Here is a 23724-nt window from a genome sequence, read left to right as displayed (position 1 = left end):
TAATTTTGTGATTTAAAAGGTATCTTCTTTTATGCATTTAGAGCTTTAAAAAGGTCCACAGACTTCATCAGACTTCCAAATTGAACAAAAATATTGAAGAGCCCTGTCACAAATGTATTTCAATGGATAAATTTTAGACAATGGAACTCATGGTCAGAGGGTGAGAAGAAAATTGGTTATCTGCGTAATATTTAGCACTTTTGATCATTAGGAAGGAACTAAAGCAATGAGAGCTGCAGTTGATTTCTTGACCACTAGCATCTTCCAGGTGATGTGATCCTTTTTCGTTTTCCCCACGACATACCATAAGGATGTTGTTATCATTCCCATTTTATAGATGAAGTAACTAAAGTCCAGAGCAATTCATTCATTTAAAAATATTCGTAGAGCATACATTAAGAGCAGGCACTGTTCTAGGCACCAGAGATGAAACAATGCACCCAAGACCCCATAACTAGGAAGTGAAAAGTGGCCCCAGCGAAACCCATTGTCCCTACCATCATACATTGCATCTTCATAGTATCTCTCACTACACTGGGAAAGTTAAAAAATCCTACTGAGAAACATGGAACTCCAAGCAGGTAGCCAACAGGTATTTTTCTCTTTGTGGAAATACAGAACACAATTAGGTCTTTCTACAAAGTAGTCATTCTGCTCACGTTTTTCTTCATTCTAGCATCGCCTGAGCAAACTGGAGCCCAATCAGTGATTTCCTGGAATGAGTCCATTCTCTTCTAGGACCATCACTAGTCTTGTCATCATGAGACAGAACAAAAGTATATGTCATTTTTAGTGATGGCATTATATGTCCTTGTAGCCAAGAAAAGCTGTTTACTCCTCTGCCTCACTAAATGTTCAAAACCCTTGCCTCTGACTTGGTGGAATAACCGTTGGTTTGTGTGTGGTCGTGAGGGGAAGGTGTGGGGGAGGTTTTGTTTTGTTTAGTGATCCTAAGGTTTTCTACTTTGCAGTCTGAAATACTTACAACAAGAGACTTTACAGTCTTGAAGACAGGTTACATTTTCATTACAAGATGGAAGCCAGGTTTGTGCTGATAAGCACAATTTCTCGAAATCAAAAGAGCCATCTGCATACCCATCTCCGCTTCTGGCTTAACTCCTCTTCTGGATTGGGAGCTGATGTGAGATGCTGACCATGACACTAAGAGATGTTGAAAGTGGGACGAGGTTGAGCCGCTTGTGCCCCGGAGGGCTTCCTAACTGCTCCATAGGCGGTAGCAAGAGAAAGGAAAAACAGAAATCCTGTCCTTCGGGAATATAGGTTGAAAGACTGACTAATCCAAAATTAGTCGGTGTGGATAGTCTCTTTAATTTTGATCCATAAGACTAAAGACAACTTCTCTATAGGAAGAAAAAAAAATGACGTTCAAAATGTTTTTTGGTTCCAATGACTCAACACGGACAAAGCAATTTTCAGTTTCATTTTTCTCAAGTTTCATTCTGAGCTGATACCTTGTTTACCAGCTTTGTGAGAAAAAACTGTCTCATCAGCTCTGCACAGTCCCCCGTGGGGAGGCCAGTGGACAGCTCCAACATGGCGCCCTCAGCAGAGTCAGCTTCTCCCCAAAGAGGAAGTTGGCACAAGGTCTGCTGGGAGGCACCAGGTGACATCACTGCATAGGCAGGGGCTGCATGTGCCCCTGAAGCGCACCTTCCAGAAGTCCTTGGGGAGGGGAAACACAGTTGCAGCCAGCTGCTGGAGGCTGGGACTCTCAGGGCCCCCTCAGGGCCCCCTTTGGATTAAAGAGAAAGAACATAGGTGATCTTTTCATGCTCATCTCCTAATGTGAGAAAGTGGGGAGTGTTGCATCACCCCAGCCAGCAATGATTTAAAAACCTATATATTTTATGGCATTGTATGAATTCTTATTATTGAAAGTATTTTGATTAGAAAGTCACATATGTGGCCAGACGGGTTTTTTCCTTGCAAAATTAGTAAATAACAGATGTTTATTTTTCCCTTTCTGGACATCTGTTTAACGACTTTGGACATAATGAGTACAAAGAAAGGAAAGCATATGCCAGCCCCGTGCTGTATTTCTCTCTCTTTTTTAAGTTATCAAGTAATTGTTTACAGTATGGGGAAAAAATGGTTATCATTTTGATGTACTGGCATTCTTCATGATGTCTTGGTCTCTTTCTTCTCTGCATATCCCTTCCAACTGATACCACCAACCCCATGATTTCAGTTCTCACCTATTTCCTGATAAAACCCAAATCTGTGATTTCAGGCTGCACCCCCTTGCTTCTGAGCTTCAGATCCTGATTTCAGAAATCCATTAGACTTTTCTACGTGGTTGTGTGCAGGAAGCTTAGACTAGACATGTTCCACCTGGTGCTCACTGCCATCCTGTGTGCACCTCCTCTTCCTTCCGTCTGCCCGTGAGTGGCCTGTGGTATCATCCAGACCCCTGAGACCTCCTTGACTCCTTCTCCCCTTCTTTTCATCTCATTAATTGCTAAATTCCGTTAATTCGTCTTCCTTACTATCTCACCAGTGGGTCCGTTTCTCTTCCTTCTTGTAGTTGAACAAAGTCTCAACTGGTCACCCTAGTTAATACCCATCTCTTTAAAGTCCTTCAGTGGCTCCTCTTTGCCTCACGGGTGACGCCTAAGCTCCCTGACACCCCCTGGCCCCTGCTTCCTTCTCCAGCCCTGTCTCTGACCACACCTCCTTCTGCTTTCCGTGTTCCCACACAACTGGCATAGGGGCGCTTTCAGGAACATGCCATCCTCTCTGGTCCCTCGGTAGCTTTGCCTTCTTTTCCATCAAGTGTGTCATCAAGACTCAAATCAGAAATAAGGAAGTCTTGCCACCCTGGGTTAGGTCCTGGTCCTGTGTGCTCCCAGTGAGCCCTGGACGGCCCTCCAGCGTGGTCTCAGATTCTAGTTCACCATCTTTTTTAAAAATCAGACTGTCTTTTCTCTTATCTTTGATGTCTGAGACCGAGACATACTAAAATTTTTTGTCCCTAACATCAGCGTGGTGCCAGACACATGGTAGGTGTTCGGAATAGTGATGGAATTAATTTTTCTGTAACTAATTTACCCTTTCAGTTACTCCAAAGAGTACGGTGTTTATGAGTTGGTTAAATTTTTTTCATCATAGGAAAAAAAAAGAATCGGGTATTTAAGTTTCACTTCTTACTCCTTAAAAAGTTGAGTCTACATATAGATTTTATTGAATTTTTAAGACTTAAGCAACACTATACTCAAAAGGACAATTTTCCAGTTAAAGGGAAAGATACATTAATATTTTAATCTATGATCATATGTAGACTTATTTTTAGAGAATGGAGGGTCTAACAGCTGAATTTTGCAAATATTCTATTTGCCTGTTTAGCTCTCTCGCACACTCTCTTCCTCTCTCTTGCTTTCTTCCTATTCCCACAGCAAGGATTTCAACCCCCCGCTGTGCTTCCCTAACACCCTACCTCTCACCTCCTTATCCCTCCCAACAGAGGAACCCCCCTCCTTCCCTGAGAAACTGGATCCCTTCTTACAGGAAGTCCTTCAAATTGCTGCAGCCACTACCAGAAGAGAATTCATTTACACTCATCATCTCATTCATCTACTTACCTTTCCCCCACTATTCATTTGACAAATGTTTATTAAGAGCCTCTTCTCAGCCGGGCACTGTGTGACATCCTGCAGGTACAATGTTCTACAGACACAGTCCCCGTGCTTCGATCTGTTTCCAACCTGGGAAGTGATGCCAATAAGCAAATAGGCACTAATGCAGATAAGAGATGCTGTAGGAATAAGAACTTGATCTTGATGCTATGAGTATTGAAGTCATTGGAAAAGTATACTGGGAAGAGGGAAAAGCAACTGTGGTAGCCTAGGGAATAACCTTTCCTCTAGCCTCAGAGATTAAGGTGCCCCCGCTCCTCAGATATTTTCCTGTATTTTGGCACTCAACACATGTCACTATGATCATATTCATTTTCTTTGCTGCCCCTATGGACTGTGAACTTTTTGAGAATGAGAACATTGTCCTTTCTCCGTACCCACAGTACCTGACCCCATGCCAGGTTAATATACATTGGAGATGCTCCGTAAATGTTTGGGGAATATTGAGCATAACCATATAAGATGTAAAGTGTTTACAGCTTCTTTTTGTTATGAGTTGAATTGCATTCCCCTAAAACATATGTTGAAGTCCTCACCCCCAGGACCCATGAATGTGACCTAACTTGGAAGTAGACTTTGCAGATGTAATCAAGTTAAGATGAGGTCGTAGCTGATTAGTATGGACCCTAATCTGACGTGACTGGTGTCTTTATAAAAAGAGAAGAGACACAGAGACACACAGGGAGGATGCCATGTGATGATGGAGGCAGAGATTGGAATGATGTACCTACAAGCCAAGGAACGCTAAGGATTACCAGCAATACAACGTGCTGAGAGAAAGGCATGGAGCAAATTCTACCCTAGAGTCGTCAGAGAGAGTGTGGCCCTGCTGACACTTTGATTTCAGACTTTCAGCTTCCAGAACTATTCTCTTTTCTGTTTTGAGCCTCCCAATTTGTGGTACTTTGTTATAGCAGACCTACAAAACTAATACAGTTGCTCTTCATTTTTATCAGGAAATACTTTTGTAGTTCCTATTACTAACTTTAGGGAGTCAACATTATTGGTGGGACCCAATACCCAGCCATGGGTCATGCTGAGTTACCAAAAAAAAAAATGGAATAGTTCGTGGGGTGGTAATAGCTCAGCGGAGAGCACCTGCTTAGCCTGCATGAGGTCCTGGGTTCAATCCCCAGTACCTCTATTTAAAAAAATGGAACAGTTCTTGCCTTGAAGATAACTGGCATTTAGAGAATCTCTCTTTCAGCTTCCCCTAGCTACCCACTTTATTTTTAGAGTGGTTATTTAATAGCCTGGCAAGATCTGCTGTGCTTATAAAAGGATCCACCATGGATGAAAGGAAAAAGTATCTGACTTCTCATCTCCTTACGGCCTCTCTCAACGTGTATACGAGGCCAGTGTTCCCTCGCGTCAGATCTGGGGTGGAAGAGGCTGAAATAGTTCTTTCTCCTTCCTTTAGTTGCTTCTCTCTGGGGCTGAATGTGGGAAGTGGGGAGCTGTGGGAGGACTGGAAGGGAGGGAGCAGCCTTTTCTAAATCAGTCCCCCGTGTGCTTGCGAGACCTTCAGTCCTCCACTGACCCCGGACTCGTGGCCATGCCCCTTCCTGTATGGGCCCTGTATCTTGTCCTCTGAATTCTCAGCAGAAGTGTTGATGTGGTTTGCTACTCAGCCTTACTCTTACCTCTTGATGATTTCGGTTTGCAAAGCTCTTTATTTTAACATTCCGAATTTAACTAAAACAAAAGGAGAATAAGCCTCTTTTTTTGTTCCTGATTCTTTCTAGACCTGGACGTCCCTGGATCATTGGCAACAACAGGTGTCCCTCCCAGCTTTTAAATTGTGTGTGTGAGGAGACACTCCTTGAAACTATAAGATCGTCATCAATTTTGGTTTCATTGAGGGACTTGAGCCAGGTGGAGGTGGGAGGAAATGATCATTTTTCATTTGTCTGGGGGACTTGCCCTAAAAAGGAGATTGTCTGCTTCGCTCTCAGTCTTTGTGTTGATGACATTTGTAGTGTTTACCGGGAGCATGCAGTTATCCGGAAAGCTCAGACTGATGACAATAGTATTTGAAATGCTTCTGTAGGTCTACTCCGAGGTAGACAAGAAAAAATGTCTGTTCCAAGGTACAAGTGCTTGTTGACTTTTAAACGCAGCCAGCCCGTGCTCTTAATATTAGGGAATTCAGAATCGCTCCACAGTGATGGCCTTCCTGTCCATTTGACGAGAATGTCAAAGGACAGTCTTAAGCACTTTACTTTATAGTTTATTAATTTTTTTCCCTTCTTTAGTTTGCCATCTACTCTCAGAAACTGGAAAATAATTTCTTCTACTTTTTTCCCCTTTCTCATTTAAGCTGAAATTGATTTCTTTCTGAGCTGGTAAGGGGAAAAAAAAATTAAGCTGGAGTTAATACAGTTGCCTTTGCTGAATAAAAATCAAAAAGCAGTTTACTTTCAAGCTGTGCTGTATCAGAGTAAAGAGCTGTTCTGTCCCCCCAAGGAGGATTTTGACATGAGAGAGTGCAAAATTCTGTAATATCATTATAGAATAATGGTAGCCAATACAGGAATTAATAGAATTGTTTATTTCCTGGATGGGGGTGGGGGATGGGATTTGTGTGTGTGTTTGGAAAATTGGGAAGCTAGGAGACACTCTTGAATCCATCAGCTTCTCCAGAACTCTTCTCAAATGCTTATTGTCATGACAACCGTCTCTTCATAAACCAAGGCTCCGAGTGTAATACAGATGGGATTGGTAACAAGGTAGAGTTGCCATCTGCTTTGTTTTCTCTGAGGGACATTTTTTTTTTGATCCCCAAATATGATCCTCGTATCTGAAAGTCTTGACTTATTTTTCCTTCTGGAGTCAGAGTTGTGGGATTAATTCTTTTCTCCTGACAAACTACCTCCTTATCTGTCGTCCCATCCCTTACCTGTTGTTAAAGAAAAAAAAAAAAAAAAAAACAGGATAATTACGTGTGTGCGTGAAAACAGATATACGTGTTTTAATGATTTCTTCCTTTATCTACTTTGCAAAGTCTGCTATGAGGTGCTTGGTAATTCAACAGTACAGTCAAAAGTGAGGTCAGAAAAAGTAGAAGTCAGGCAATAATTTTCCCAGGAAACAGGGAAAATTGTTACTGCTTTTGAACATTATATTAATATCTGCTTCCTGTTGGTAGGGCTTCACGCAGTCCTGAGTAAGTTTCATTGTTCTTATTTTCCAACAAAAAAAGGAGCCCATCAATTCTTTAGGAGAAGAAAACTTTTTCTTATTCCTAAATTTGGAGAGAAATTTGCCACGTAAATGAGCTTACATGAGGGGGAGAGGGGGTGGGCAGTCCAATACCTTCATCCACCCCTTTCCCCAGAGATGCAATGACACTTTCTCATAAACTGAGAACATAATTTTTTAGAGAAAGAGAGTCAGCGTTTCACAGGTTCACACATGCTGTAATCAGGATTGAGTTACAGCCAACCTTTTGAAAAATAAGAAAATACATGTCTAGCCTTTTAAAGGTGTGTGCTAAACTAAGTCACTAAATAAAGATTAAGGTAAATATTTTTATGAAGTTCATATTTAAAGTCAGGAATAATTTCCTCCCTTGTATTATAATTACTTTACATATGCTACAAAATGCATATTCTAACCTTTAAGTCTTGGGGTGCTTTTACAATATAGCTCCATTTTCGTTTTCTAATCAGAGAAGTTCTACAATTAACCTCCCTATCAGAGGTAATTTATTTCTATACACTCTTTTTTTGGTTCTATCCCTTAATGTGTAAACATAGTCAAATATTAGTGGATGAATCAAATATAACCACAACAGATCACACACACAGATGCATATCCAGAGACACATAGGATGACAAGACAATAAATGTGGGCTGATGTCCAAAGCAAGGAAAAACTAGCAAATTTTTGAAGCAGAGTCTGAATACACTTCTGTGATTAAGTCTAATAATTTTTCGAAGAAATGTTATAAGAAGTGCGGTTCATCGAGTGTAGCTCTTGGAAAGGGTTTAAAACCAAGGAACAGTTGAGCAAACTTGAAATCAGTTTGGTCTTTGGATATCTCTTCTTGGTGAGTAGCCTACTCAGTGTACCTAAGATTTTTTTCGGAGGAAAGACAATCTTCTGCATTTAGTTTATACCTCATGTGTGCATTGTAAGAGGGATATCCAGGAAGTATCTCAGGTCCTTCCAAGCAAGCTCTCTGTTGGCTCTCTTTCATTTAGATAAAAACGGGAAAGAAGTAAAATAATCAAACAACACTGTTGGTTTTTATTTTAGATGTACCATAGAAACACCACTTTTGAACCTGTATATGTAAAAATAATTCTCAGATAAGGTGTGTTAAGCCCTGCTGAGTTGTTCTGAAGAAATTGGTAATGATGTCATAGTGGCTTCACTATGTAGTGTCAGATACAACATGGCCCCCTTGTCAGGTTGCAGAGTCAAGATTGGAAAGTTTGTGAGTTTATATAAATCACATGGCTTTCATCGTCTGTAATTCTTTCAACATATAGTCATCTTAATAAGGGGTGTTTGAAGTATGCACCATTAATTTTAAAAGGCAAGACCTTTGTTTACCTTAAAACCTCTAGACTGAATTAATTTGGCTGTCAACTCTGCTACATGTGACATATTTTTAAAATATCAAATTTGTCACATTCAGTTCTTCACTTTCCACTGGTTTTTGTTGCTTAGCATTGCCTTGAGAACACCACTTTTATTCCCCAAGGCATGTAGTCACCACAGGACATGATTCATTCTCTCTGCAAGTAAGCACCAGCAAAGACAGTGTGGAGGTCTTCTGAGTTCAGTAGAGAACCATCGGTCACACATTTATATCGGAGATGTGAAGACAACTGCATTCTGGATTTGCTAAACGTCTTGAAATACTTTGAGTGTAATAAAACCCCAAACGTGCCTTTTTTCATTTTTTCGCATATGTATTTTAGGAGAAATATAATCCACATGCTTTTGTTCCCTCCACTTTTAAATCATAAAAATGTTGTTTTGTAAGAGCCATTTGATGTCCATGAAGTCTTTTATCCTTTTTATTAGGTTATTTTTTATATATAAACAAAAAGAAAAACTAAACAGAAAACACAGCACGACTTCATGACTTAGGCAAACACAAAGTGCCCAATTTAAGTTTGGAGTCCTAGATCTAAAATACTTTGAAACAGAACATTTCTCTTGGTGCTTTGGAAAAGTTGTGTTCCTTCTATTGGACAGATATTCCAGCCTGTTGGGATGGAGTAGGGAAGAGAACAAATGTTCATTGAGTTGTGACTCTGGTACTCTGGGACATCTGCTAGCTTCTTAATTTTTGCAATAACCCTAAGTAATTATTTTACAGATGGGAAGAGCTTTCAGAGACCTTAACTAACTGGCCATGGGCCACAGAAGAATTTCAAGCCAGGTCTACTTGACTTTTCAGCTCATACTCTTTTAATTACTTCTGTCCTCCTCATTCCATTGTGGGGGTGAGATGGGGAATGAACCTTCCAAAAAGTCCCATGTTGGGAAGTGACTTGAAAATACCTAATAATCGGACCTGAGGATGAGGGATATTGTAGCCTCAGGAAAGCATCCACTTGCTATTGGCAAGGTGGATATTTAGCATGGTGCTGGCATAAGCACTTTGGGTAGGTGGTACTGTGCCAGAGAGGGTCTGTGCGCACTTCCCTTTATTAGAGCAGAAGAAAACCAGCGCACACACAGCGATGGTGGTGTGCGGCAGGCTCAGTGAGAGGTCCGCATTCTTACACTATGTGTGATTCGGGATGTCTAAGCAAATGATAACTCCATTACCATTTATTTTATTTTCTAACAGTGGTACATATTTGGTAAGAGTGGTGCATGATGTTATTTATTTAAATGGGTTAAACACATAGAAAAGAATTTTTCAATGCTTGCATGTTATTGGAGACATCTTAAAGTGTCATGGAATGGGCAGCCCAGTTCTAATGGCTCTCTCTATCATGATTCTGCATCTAAAAGAGACTCCAAAACTTTTATCTGGAGGTGGGAAGATCATATTCACCTATGCCATGGGTTACATGGTTCAAAGTACAAGATTAAACTTATTGTCTTCTGGAGAAAAAAAAAAAAAAAACTACAAAATGGAAGACATGACAAGTGCTTAGCATTTGAACTGGGATGTAGGTTCTTCTGACATTCTTTCTTCTATAGGCTTCCTCTGAGAAATCCCAGGTTTTATTCAGCTTGTAGTTGTCTTGTGATACAATGTCATGTTCCATTACATTCTTTTTCTTTTTTTTTTTTTTTTTACCTTATTTTACTTTGGCATCAAGGAGGAAAAAGGTGACTTGTTTAAATCTTCTCTCATTGACTTAAGGCAATACAGAAAGAATGAAACAGGCAATTTTATAACTGACATTTTGGAGAACATTGGGGTCATCATATGACTGAGAACATAATTAATTTTTTGAAGGTCAGGAAACTAATATTTTTTCCAGTAGATTTATTAAGGGAACCAACCACCTGGCTTCTGGATTTAAGACAACACTCCCCAGGGAAAAGTTGCTTTTATCTTTCTCAGGGATTCTGCTTTGCTTTGCGTCTCTGTAAACTGCATCCCATGGAAATAAGAAGTGTACTTACTGTAGCACTCATACTTTTTTTTTTTCTCTGGTTTATCTTTTGCTTCACAGCTGTGCAGAACTTAACAAGCATTCACATTCTACTTCATTTTGCCTCCGGCTCTCGGCACCCTTTGCTGAGAGTTGCCACACCCTGAGTGCCAAGGCAAATTAAATAATTTGTATGGTAGGCTCAGAGTGGGGAAGAGGGTTTAGGATTTCATGAGGCCCAAGGGAGAGGGGGGAGACCTGCCATGAGCTCCTTTCACAGTCAAAAAGCAGTTAAAAATCTTGGAGGAAAAATAGTCACTTTTAATGAAGAAAGAAGGCAGGGATATCTCTACTTGGTGATGAGGCTGGAAATAACGAGCTGTTTAACTGTACAGAGAGTTGTTCAGAAGGTGGCCTCTTTCGGCTTCATCAGCTCCCTGACCACACAGCAGTGGGGGAGGGGACTTAAGTCATTTCTATCTGTTTCCACTATATCCTATCTCTGGACACTCTATTCACTAGACCTGTGAGTACAGACCAGAGAAAAAGACCCATGTTTGCTTTCTTTTAAGATTTTATTTTATAAAATGAGATTTCCTTGCGTCTGATTTCACTTGGTCTCAATAAACTATTATTACTACTTTTAAGGTAGGCCTTCTGTCCCGTGGGTGTGAATTCCACAGCCCCACAGACCTCATGCCACTGTCACCAAGATGAGAGTCCCCAAGTGATGGGAGGTGAGTCACTTCTCACCGTGTCACCGGTCAGAATATCTGTCACTGGTGCATCCATTCACGTCCCACAGATGCTGCTGGCTCCTGTACTGGCAACACTTTCAAGTGTTCAGAAGGCATTGTTGAATGCCTCTGAGTTATTATAGTAAATTCAGCTGAAGCTGCATATTAGAGTAGTCTTCCCATTTATATGGAAAACAAACCAAAAGATTGAAACTTGATGTCTGTAGGAGTTGGCCCAGTATAATTTCATTTAAGATGTATCACCTTGTTTTTCTCCGTTGGCTATGAATTGAGACTATTAAAGGGCATTTATTCTACACCAGAAGAGCATTTAACTCCTGTGTGGTTAAAACAATACTGAGCTCAGTATACTGGAAGGAAGGAGACCCGCCATCCAATAGCTTCCTCCGGTAGCTCTTACGTTCATTGAGAAGGTTAATGGGCAGTCTTTGCACACGCCCTGCAACCCCGCTCCCCGGAACTTGCCGAGGACACTTTGCAAGAGACTCAGTAACCCTTGTCTGTGGGCAATATGCACAGCTGGGAAAGATAATTAAATAGACTGTTTCTTTTCGAGAGATCTACATGATTTCACCAGAAGGACCTAGCAATTCTGCTGGACTCAGACTGAAAACTATTACTAACAGACATACTTCAGACAGATTTTGTAATCACCAGACTTGTGTGGTACAAATGGTTATGGTGAGCTTCTGAGGCTCCCAAAAGACCACTAAAACTGTCAAACTTAAGAAGCACTGGAGTTCTGAAGTGAAGTATTAAAAATTTCATTCAGTTTCACATGTAAGGTTGCGACCAGAAAGTGCTTCTTCCGTTTTTCAAAACTGCTCGGTTACATGGTTGCTGTTCTCTCGCAAAAGACCCCCTAAATCTCATCCTGTGACATTTTGTTTCAAGCTTTGTGGAGGGTATTGAATGATATGGTGTAGCTTTCATCAAGGGCGACATGATCACATGATTACATCCCCCCCCCCACATCAAACAAGGAATGTCATGAGAAGAGAGAAGACACCTCACTCTTGAATGTTAACATTTCTAAAAGTCAGTGTGATTTATCAGGTAAGTTTATATCGCTATTATGCAACTTTACCCAAAAGATTGGGGTGAAATCTTAGGGAATTAAAACTTCCCGTGAGCTTTCCTTTAGAATACTGCTCACTGGAGTTGGTTGCTCCCATTAGATTTTGGCTACTGAGAGAGACAAGGTTTTTTGTTGTTGTTTTTTTGTTTGTTTGTTTGTTTTTGCTGTCTCAGACAGTGCTTCTTCCTGAACAAACCCAGTCCATTTCGACCCAAAACACTCTCTACGTAAATAGTTGCTGTGTGTAGGGAAACTAGTTCCTTTTTCTCCCCAGGAGTCATGAAACCCAGTCACTGTTTTTTCATCCTTTAGTGTTTTCTCCTTAACATAGTCTAGCAGGATTTACAGATATATGCATAATTAACATGAGTATAGTGATAGTGTAAGATAATGATCTGTTAGAGGCACATGAAAAGATGCTCAGTATCATTAGTCATTAGGGAAATGCAAACTAAAATCACAGCTCCAGTGTGATACCTCTGTATGTCTACAGAATGTCTAAAATGAAAAAGACTGACCATACCAAGTATTGCCTGGGGATGTGGAGCAACCAGGGCTCTCATCTATTGCTGGTGGGGATGTAAAATAGAACAATCACTTCTGAAAACTGTTCAGTAGTTTCTTAAAAAGTTAAACATATGCCTACCATACACTTACCATATAGTCCAGCCATAATACGCTTAAATATTTACCCAGGAGAAATGAAAGCACATGTCCATACAAAAAAAATGTACACAGATTGCCCATGGCAGTTGTATTTGTGATAACCCAAAGAAAACAAATGCGATGTCCAACAGAAGGATAAGCAAGTTGTGTTTATTTATGGGCTCTATCCATCCAACGGAATACCACTCAGCAAGGGAAAGAATCAACTATTCATACATGCAACAACATAGATGTCCCAAAATAATTATGCTGAGTTAAAGAAGTCAGACAAAAAGGTGAGAGTGTCTTGGGAATTAAATTAATGTAGTAACAGTGGAAATATAGAAAGGAGAAAAAGGATTTTGTCGTTACTTCAAAGATGGAATTGACGAGGCTTGCTTATGGGATGGTGGCTAGAGGGGCGTACACCCTGAGGTCTTTCTCAACTTAGGCTTTTCTGACGGCTCGTCAGCTGTTGGTGGTGGGGATTACTTGGAAGATGGTGCTTAAGTATTTAGGAAATGGGGAGCTAATTGTTTGAACCAATTCTTTGAACAAGACCTCCAGGAAGAAACATTCAATAGGGAAACCATAAGTACTACTGCTTAAGGAAAATAAACTTAGGTTTTGGCTTTTTAGTAAATACAAGTATAGATAGCTAATAAAAGTGTGATATCAGTGAGAGAAAACAAAGAAGAAGACAAAGAAAAATGGGATTCCTAGATCCAGTCTCATGGATAAGAGGGAACGAAGGGTTGAGGGCAGAGAAAGGGTAAGGAAATGGGATGGGATGCCTCAGGGCAGAAGGACAGGGAGCTGATTTGGAAAGCAAGAAACTTTATGGACATCTTGTTTATGCAATGTCCCTGTCACCCTGGTGTATCTTAATTTGTGGGTTTGGGTTTATTTAGTCAGTTCATCCAAAGTCTATAATGAATTGCAGCTCATAAGGAGTGGTGTCAATTGTGGTCAAGGGCACAGGTTCTGGAGATTATGTTCCCACCTCTGACCTTACCAAATACATCAGCTCTCTGATCACCTGTTTCCTTATCTGGAAAATGACATCCCTGTCAGTTTCTATCTCTGAGAATTATTGTAGTGATAAATACTTAAACAAATTTGTATGGAAAGTACTTAGTATTACTTCTAACCCATAGTAAGGGCTCAATAAATTGATCTTCCTCTTCTTTCCCTTCTTCTCCTTCTCATCTTCCTCCTCCTCCTTCTTATCACTACTCTTGCGCATCCACCATATTGTCAGTGATGATTGGAAAAAGCTTTTCTCTCCAATAAACAAAAAATAAAAAACACTTTCGTGTTTGTTACCAGAAGTGATCATAATGCCACCTTTATTCATCCGACTCATTTTCCCCCAAGTAATTTATTTACGTATACTATTTTATTAGTCTTTCTTTTACATGATATGGAAAAAGGGGGCGTAGCTTAGTGATGAAGCAAAGAGGTAGACATTTAGTGACTTTGGTCTTGCCCGTGCTCCAATTCCTATTTGTTTTAAGGCAGGTAAGTTACACTTCTTGCACCTAAATATCTTCAACGGAAGCAGAAATGAAATATAATAATCACATAAGGCTATTAAAAGTGTCAAAGTAAAAAGCATATGAGTTTTAACACTATTTAAGTATAAAGCTTTATGGAAAGCTAAGTGGGTTGCATAAGTTAGTATATTTCTGTAGATGTGACACTAAGGCATTAAGATGTTTAAGTTGATTAAAGTTCATTGATATAGTAGGTTTAAAAAATAGTTACTTGAATGCAGATGGCCAACAGACACATGCATAGATGCTCAACATTACTAATCAGGGAAATGCAAATCAAAACCACAATGAGATATCATCTCACACCTGTCAGAATGGCCATCATGAAAAAGAACACAAATAACAAATGTTGGCGAGGATGTGGAGAAAAGGGAACCCTTGTACACTGTTGGTAGGAATATAAGTTGGTGCAGCCACTGTGGAAAACAGTGTGGAGGTTTCTCAAAAAACTAAAAATAGGACTACAATATGACCCAGCATTTCAGATATATACCACTCTTGGGTATATATCTGAAAAAAAAACAAAAACACGAATTCAAAAAGATACAAGCACCCCAATGTTCACAGCAGCATTGTTTATAATTGCCAAGATGTAGAAATAACCTAAGTGTCCATCAACAGATGAAGGGATAAAGAAGATGTGGTATAAATATATATATATAAAATTTTGTGGTGTATATTATACACTGGTATACTACTCAGCCATAAAAAAGGATGGAATTTTGCCATTTGCAGCAATACGGATGGACTTGGAAGGCACTATGCTAAGTGAAGTAATAGGTCAGACACAGAAAGACTAATACTGTATGATATCACTTACATGTGGTATGTAAAAAAATACAACAAACTAGTGAATATAACAAAAAAGAAACCAGACTCACAGATACAGAGAACAAACTAGTGGCTACCAATGGGGAGAGGGACAGCGGGAGGGGCGATATAGAGATGAGGGAGTGGGAGGTAAAAACTGTTGGGTGAAAGAGAGACTCAAGGATATATTGTACAACATGGGGAATATATCCAATATTTTGTAATGATTTTAAGTGGAAAGTAACCTTTACAATTGTATAAAAAATTTTAAAAATTAGTTACTTGACTTTCCTATAAAGTGTACTTCTATTTCATGTTATTCCATCTAATGGAAAATAGAGCATCCCAGTTCAAATCTCCGGTTGCATTCATTTCACCAGCAATGACTTTTCATTTTAAGTCAGAAGTGTATTTTTGTCTCGTTTCAGGCTTTGTGGATTTGACCCTCCACGATCAGGTCCACCTGCTGGAATGTGCCTGGCTAGAGATCCTCATGATTGGTCTTGTCTGGCGCTCCATGGAGCACCCAGGGAAGCTCCTGTTTGCTCCTAACTTGCTCCTAGACAGGTGAGTGACCTGGCTGTAGCCTGGGGGAAGAACATCCTTGATAATAACCAGTTTAATCCTGAAGCTCTTTTATCCAATACTTCATGAAGCTTCTGAGAACTTTGTCAGATATGTTTACAAGTGGGTGAATTCGGGTGATGTAAGGTAGTCGAGTTCACAGAAAGGGAAGGATAACTTTGTTAGACATCTTCCCAGATTAGCTCTATTATTTCTAAAATAAGTATATGTGTGTATTTGTAAAATTATGAACTGTCATTTTCTAACTCCACCTTCATCTTGTATTGTATGAAGAAAGGATGAGTAACTCCCCTTTAATTAAAATCTTTTTTTTGGCTCATGTACCTCCAAGCCACAATAGCCTTTTCATTTCCTTTTCCAATTTTCCCATCAGTAAATGAGGAAATTTGACCAGAGTTCTGAAGGCCACTTCAAGTTTTAATGAATTCATAAAAGTTACTTGCTTATTTAGAAGATGAAGATTTCAGTTTTCAAATGCTACTACCGTGTTTAATGGATTCCATTTAGATTGACTTGGAATGTGAGTCCTGCCGTTCTTTCTTATTCAGTCATTGCATAGAGTGACAGAAGTCAGACATTATTCAAGAGCAGTTAGCACTGCCAGAGTCCCTGTCCAGCACCGGCCGCTGTGCTGAGTGCTTTACATAGATGGTCTTATTTCATCATCACAGCACCGCTGGGAAGCTTATCACTCATGTTTTATCAGAAAGGAAGCTACGTTTCAGAGACATTCTGCTCCGAGGAGAAGCCCTGAGCTAGCTAATGGTGGAGACAGGAATGGTGGAATTCACAATCTGGCCGGCCGTGGCACATCATACTGCCCCCTGCCCTGTGCACACGACCTTCACACTTCCCTTATCAGGGATGCCTTCTTTGGTTTGTTGCTGTGGCCTTTTGTTTCCAGGTATGACTTCTTTGTGGACTACATAACCATTTGAATGGGAAAGGTCCATCTTCTCATTGTTCCTTGTAAGATTTTTGGCCTCTGCTCATCAGTCCAAGGCTGCCAGGTTGCCCATGATGCGTCTTTGTGTGATCCTTCCTTTCGGATTGCCTCCCTACCTCCCCATCTCCTGTCTCGCTCCGGCTTCCTTCCCTAGACCTGCTGAGCCCCCTGGAAAAGAGTTCTGGCAACATTTATTTATTTAAATACTGGAGAATTGTACAAGTACTGGTTCCTGTTTGGTCATTTTGTGTTACCATAGCTTTGAAAAACAGTGATGATACGGTTCAAGAAGCAGACTTTCTTTCCATGGAATGTATTCCCCTATAAGTGCCCTGTGAAATTATTGAGTATGGCGCCTGATCTTGTTCCGTAGAACGGCCCTCACCCAGCATTCTGTCCGCCTTTTAGAGGATGTTTCTACAGTGCTCCCTCCCTTCGCCTTCCTTCTTTTCCTTTCCCTCCCCTCCCCTTGTTCTTCTTGTCTTGTCATTTCTTCCCTCCCACCTCTTTTCTCCTGTTTTCCTTTGCTTTCCTCTTTCCTTCTGTTTTTTTCCCCTGTCTCCTCCTCTTCCTCCCGTTCCTCCTCCTCTTCCTCTTCCTCCTCCTCCTTCTTCTGCTTTTAAGAATGTTCTTGTTACAATCATGTGACTCTGGGACCAAGTTGTAACACATTTGCAGATGAAAATCTTAGACCACATACAGTGTTTCCCACTGCAGCCTAGAATGTGTCTTCAGTGTTTAGGATTTGGGGATGTTCATGGCTGAACTGATTTTCCATGATTTACCACCTCATCCTTGTCTATCTTCTTGTGTACACACTTCCTGAGAACTGTCATCCTATCATTGCATTCCAAATATGAAAGGGTTTGTGACATCACCTCACCCCCATGAACTCATTTTGCCAATGAGGTAATATTACTCAGGATTTTATCAGCCACCTGCTTGCCTTTCTCTTCTATATGCTCTAACGGTGGTTAATTTTCTTCCATGTCTCTCGCTGCATTGTGAGTGACTAAAAGTTCTCATCTCTGTTCATTCCTGCTTCTTAAAATTCCACATGTGAAGTGCCTACTCCCTCTAGACCAGGATTTCTCAGCTTCTGCACTGCTGACATTTTTGGTTGGATTACTCTTTCTTGTGGGGCATTGTCCTGTGCATTTTAGGATGTTTAGCAGCATCCCTGGACTTTACTGACTGGATGCTCTCATAATAGCTCCCCTTCCCCCGAGATGACAAACCTAAATGTCTGCAGACATTTCTAAATGCCCCCTGTGTGTGATGGGAGGGTAGGCACAAAATTGTGCCTGGTTGAGAACCACTACTCCAGATTTTCCTATTTCAATGTCCTGTCAGCTGTTAAGACTCACAGTATCCCTCGCTGAGTACATTATCCTCCTTATCAAGTTTGTTCCTTTTCTTTTTTTTTCTCTCCATTAGTGGTATCAACATTCACCTAGACACTCAAGCAGTCAGACAAGTGCAGATTGACCATGGATTGCACTTCCTCCCTCACCAGATTGTGCAGTTAGCCATCAAGTCCTGCCCTGCTTCTGAAATGCACACCTCCCCTCTGCCCTAACACAGGTGCTTGTCAGCCCTCCCCAGAGCACTGCCTCTCCACCACTAGCCCTCCTTCTCGGCCACCAGCCCTCTTTCCTTCACTCTATTTTTTCCAAGGCACAGTTGTGATGCTGGTGCCTCCTGACTCAGCTCTCCCCATTCCTTAGAAGGTGCTGTCTAGACTTCTTAACTGGAGAATCATGAATTCCTGCTGCAAGTGTCACAGACACAAACACCTGCAGAGCTGGTCAGATGATGGAATGAGGAAGGCCAGTGGCTTCCTCCCCAGAAGGGAGTTCTGGGGATTAAGTGATCCCCGACAGGCTCTTGTCCAGGCTGAAAACACCTGGACCCTGAATTCAGCCTGAGAGCCATGAACTTAACCTTACCACACTTCAGTGTTTTCTTCCACTGCCTCTAAAAGGCCCTGTATCTTTAGGACTCCTTGTCAGAATCTTGGGACCTTCTTTTAGGGCTTTTTGGGCTCATTTCAGATGTCACTCTTCCATAAAGCCTTCCTTCAAACTCTCCTCTTCAAGCAGAAAGTAGCCTTTCCTTTGTCTAAGTTCTCACTGGATTTGGTTTCTGCTTCTCTTAATCTCCTGCCATCTGTAAGTCACGATTGTGTGTCTTATCTTCTCTTCTAGCTCTTAAACTTCTCTTGGACAGGAACCGGATCTTGCTCATCCTTTTGTTACCTCCAGCGAATGAGGTCTTCCGTGATCCGTGATAAGCGTTTGTTAATTGCACTGGCCAAGGTCACCCGCGTGGCTCACGGCAGACTCCGGGGAAGCCACATCTTCTGAGAGTCATTTCGGCTGTTCTTGTCATCAGACTCACTCACTCCTTGTTCAGGGCCACTCATCAGTTCCTCGCTGAGACCCTTATAGACTTTGAAGAAATTAGGATCCATCCGTTTTGGAAGGATTTTTAAAATTACTAAATGCGTTTGGCTTACGCTTACACTTCTGCTTATATTCCACAAACTTGTTAAATTCCGAACAAGGGCAAACAAAGGATCTCATTTTTTCCCATCACTAGACCCACTACCGAGTAAAAGCCTCAAGATCTGAATATATTTAAGGACACTTACATACCTGTTAACGGTTAGAAACGTATAGAAATAAATATAAAGTATACAAATAATATTAAATACTTTGTCAAAGATGACCCACAGTATAAATTTTCCATACTGTTCTAATTATTAACATGCACCTAAATATTATAAACTTTCCGTACTATTAAATTGCTCTCTTGGTATTAGAAGATAACTGCTTTTGATGACATTGATATATGCATAACAGTGAAAAAAAAAACATTGTGGCCAGCAACCCATTTGAAATTTTATACATCTGGAAGATGGCTTTTGAGCGATAGTTGAGAACACTGTTTATGTTTTTTGCCTTGCAGGCTCCCAGCCTCTTTGGTAACATTCAGCTCTCTGATTAGCGTAAGTCACCGTCATCTCCCTGTTGCTCTTTGTCATCAGATTGTACATTATAAACATTTTTTTGGTAACAGAATGTAGAGATCCATAGGTTTCGAAGCAAAGTGTTTGACTGAGAGCCGGTAGGCAGATGAGTGTTGACTTCATCATTTTTATTTTATCCCAGACTTGGTGATACTGCCTTTAAAAGGTCAGCCTCCCTAGGCTGTTTACATCTGTCTAGACATAGGGACACAGGAAAGTCAAGAGTCCCAAGGGTCCTGTCACCCATGGATTACCAGTGTTGCTGAGTGGAGATGGTTTATCCGCCATAGATTATAATGAGTCCTATTTTCTCAAACCTTCTTGGCAAATCCAGTCATTTGTGCTTTCCAAGGCTATCAGGAGGCTAGAATTTACACCAGTCTTCCCTTGTAATTACTCAAATGTTAGTATTGGCAAGTGAGGCTTAGTGATTACAGGAATATAAAAAAAGAAAAAACAAAACTGCTGGGTTGCCATCCCCCAGTTGTGAGCAGAGGACACATTTTCTATCTTGTGTCCATTTAAAAAGAGTTATTGCTTGATTTGCTCCCTGATGACAGCCCATGATATCTTGATTCTGGAAGTTAATAACTTTCCTGGTAGTCATATGCTCGAAGGCTAATTTTATCCTTGCCCTGCTTAGCCTACCCACAATTTCCAGTTCTTCCCCGTGTCCTGCAGCAGTGAGTTCCAAGCACTTAATGCAGTCATCTCTTCCTGTGAAAAGCAAGAAATAAAGCTTATTATAAGGTATTAATAGAGAAGCCAGTAATTTCTCGTGTGTGTGTGTGTGTGTGTGTGTGTGTGTGTGTATTTTACAAGAGGAAAGTTAAAGATAATAAGAACGCCTGTGAAAGTAATCAGGAAATGGAGAAAACTCATTTTCCATTCTAGCACCTAATCCTTTGGTGTGTTTTGGCACCAGAAAACACAAAATATGTCCTCTGTGTCAACTAGGAATGCACCTCTTCGTTTAGTCCTGCTTGAGTGCTCACCCTGGAAAAATAGAGACCGAAAACAGAAGCAGACGTGTTCAATATATGTCATTCCCTGTGGGATCTCTCTGTTTTTGCAGGAGTAAAGTTTACTATCGCTGGAAGGCAGATGGGATGATAGAGGAAACAATGTAAATTGCCTGTTCAGTAAGACTATCCAGTTTCCAAAGGACTGTCTAATTCTGTTTTGCTGGCGCCATCCGTGCTAACAAATTCTGAGAAATATTTGCGGATTTCTCAGTGAAGCCAAAGCACTCTCTTTCGACTCCTATTCACTCTCAGGGGAAAAAAAAAAAAACTATTTATCCATTTGAAAAGCAAAGCTTAATTTGACAAGCAGAATATTCCCTGTGCCAGGCATCTGGCCAGAGGGTTGTTGATCTAGCTCTTTCCATCACTCCTGCATCAGGAAGCTCTGCCTGTAGGAAACAGTATTGGACAACAGAAAGTTCTTTTACTTGCAGGCATGAAGTAGGAATAAGTTCTCTTCCTTACGAGAAAAACAGGTTGCTGCCCTGGAGAGAACATTTTGCTTCTTCTACTAAATAGCTGACTATTTTCATAAGATAAATTCACTTTAGATCAAAAAAAAAAAAAAAAAAAAGAATCCCTCTCTAGAAGCAAGAACATTCTCATTTTAAGTTATTTATTGTAAATGTTTCGGGAAAAAAAAATCTGCAAATAAAAACATGCGAATAAAACAATGCTTCCAACATTGCTTTTACTGGCCCCTTTTTATTGGCCTTTTTTTTTTTTAAAATCTCTGTGTAAAACTTGATGTAAATTCTTTGCAGATTTTTTTCACTTGAACGAGTGAAAAAATAAAGTTCTGAAGTAAGTTGGTGAATTCAGAATGTAATTTATTTAAAGCTTTCTTGGGTGTAAAGAGAAGGACCTCCCTTTATATTCCCTTTTCAGATTTCTCCCCTCTGAAAAATATGTGCTGTGCAGACGGGGGAATAGCGTAGTACCGGGGGCAGCAAGTGGTCGGGGGAATGAGCGGTCAGCCCGTCAGCAAGGTCAGTTCTGGGCAGAAGACTCCGTTACTTCAGTAGCTTTGCTGGATTCCCTCACGACTTTCCAGGAGTGCTTTGGTACGCACGTCTATTTGACCCATTCAAATCTCAAGCACTTTGTTCATAACCTCTTTTTGCTCTACCTTGTAGAATTGGATGCAGAAAGAGAAGAAAGGAAGCCAACATTTATTTAACTTCTTTCATCTGTACAGTAGCGTGTGACGTTATCTTCTATACTACGTCTTATTCATTATATGTGAATACAGGTAGCAAAGAGTTTTACTAGTGTATATTCTGGCTCTGGATCCGTTGGTTCTTTCCAGTCCTGAGTCCTTAATTACTTGGCCACAGATGCCAACTGATCAATTCTTAAAAGTCTTTGGTTTAGTGTGCTGACAAATCCTGGGAAATATAAACTGCAGAGGAAAAAAAAAATTGAGGCCAAAAGAAGGGAGAAATTAGCCAAGCTGCCAGTATTACTGCTACCTCTGATTGAAAAGAATCAAAATATCTATTGGACTGAAAACTAATTGCATGTTACTCCTTAAATGGGTCATTTAGGTGATATGTGAATTATATCTCAAGAAAATATTAAACACACACATATACTAGAAATTTCAGAAAAAGTCAATTTGATCAACAAGACCTTCAATCGTGAAAGCGCGTGTAGGGGTTCTACTGGAAAAATGTAAAAAAACAAAAATTCAAACCAAGATTTCTGCTTAAAAACAAAAGCAGTTAAGAAGCACTATGTTATAAAGCTTGTTAAGCCACAAGTCTTTAACTCCTCAAGAAGAATAAGCCTCTAAGCAGTAAGGATCTACTTAATATAAAACCATTCTAGAGAAGAAAAGCGTAATTCCAACCAAAGAAGTAATCCCGTGTGGGAGGTTAATTTGGCTTTTCTTACGTTTTCACATACCACATTATTTTTGTATTTGCCATGTATTATTGACACTTAAACGCTGATTTTTAAAAAGCTAATTGATTTAAAATACTATCAACGTAATGTTTTCAACAGTTTAATTCTAAAATATCCTGATATTTGTCACACATGCTACGTAGAGATAATCAAATAATCTCTCTCATATCTGCTTTAATCGTGGCTGCCTTTCCCTAGTCGGCTTTGAAAAGGCCCTCATTTGTTTTAATGAGTACCTTTAAAATCCAGTGATGGAGATGGCTAACTTCAAGTCTGTTAGTTAGGATTCAGTTTCAGTCAACTCAATAGACACTTATTGAGTACCACCATGTTTCTAAGGTTCTGCCTGATACTGGAGGATATTAAAATAAATGTGTGAGAGGCAGGCAGCGAACTCACTGTCTAGTGGTAGGGTAGCATCGGTATACAGATGAATGAACGCAGAAGCAAGACATTATAAGCAAGCCTCCACCACACCCCGCATCCTCCATGTCTAGTTTATCTTCCTCCATCACTTTCTTTTTCAAAATTGAGATATAATTGACATATAACATATATTAGTTTCAGGTATACAATGCATGATTTGATATATGTATATACTGTAAAATGATCACCACAGTAAGTCCATCACCACAAATACAGTTTTTTTTTTCTTATGGTGAGAACTTTTAAGGTCTACTCTTTTATCAACTTTCAAATACACAATAAAGTTTTATTAACTACAGTCACCAGGTTGTATGTTACCATCCTCAGGACTTATAACTGAAAGTTTGTACCTTTTGACAATCTTCATCCATTTTGCCCACCTCCCACCTCTGACAACCACCAGTTTGTTCTCTGTATCTATGAGCTTGGTGTTTGTGTGTGTGTGTGTGTGTGTGTGTGTGTGTGTGTGTTTGTGTGTGTTTTAAGATTCCACATATATGTGATATCACACAGCATGTCTCTCACTGTCTGACTTACTTCACTTAGCATAATGCCCTCAGGGTCCATCCATGTTATCACAAATGGCAGGATTTCATTCTTTTTATGGCAAAATAATATTCCATTACATGCACACGTGCGCATGCGCGCACACACACACAGTTTTTCTTTATCCATTCATCCATTGGTGAATACTTAGGTTACCTCCATGTCTTGGCTGTTGTAAATGATGC

The 23724-nt window shown here is 40.2% G+C and overlaps 1 protein-coding gene across 4 annotated transcripts in view; it reads left to right on the top strand.

Moving 5' to 3' along the window:
- Nucleotides 1-23724, top strand: part of ESR1 (estrogen receptor 1) — a 336829-nt gene that overhangs the window by 252927 nt on the left and 60178 nt on the right. For all 4 annotated transcript variants that reach the window (XM_074368144.1, XM_074368145.1, XM_074368146.1 and 1 more), the window contains one exon: nt 15501-15639. In XM_074368144.1, coding sequence (XP_074224245.1) covers nt 15501-15639 — 139 coding nt within the window. The remainder of the gene's footprint in view (nt 1-15500; nt 15640-23724) is intronic.

Source organism: Camelus bactrianus, chromosome 8, assembly GCF_048773025.1.
Source record: "Camelus bactrianus isolate YW-2024 breed Bactrian camel chromosome 8, ASM4877302v1, whole genome shotgun sequence".
In the NCBI taxonomy this organism is placed as follows: Eukaryota; Metazoa; Chordata; class Mammalia; order Artiodactyla; family Camelidae; genus Camelus; species Camelus bactrianus.
The sequence above is the reverse complement of the archived record's forward strand: the minus strand, read 5'-3'. Positions and strand labels throughout refer to the sequence as shown.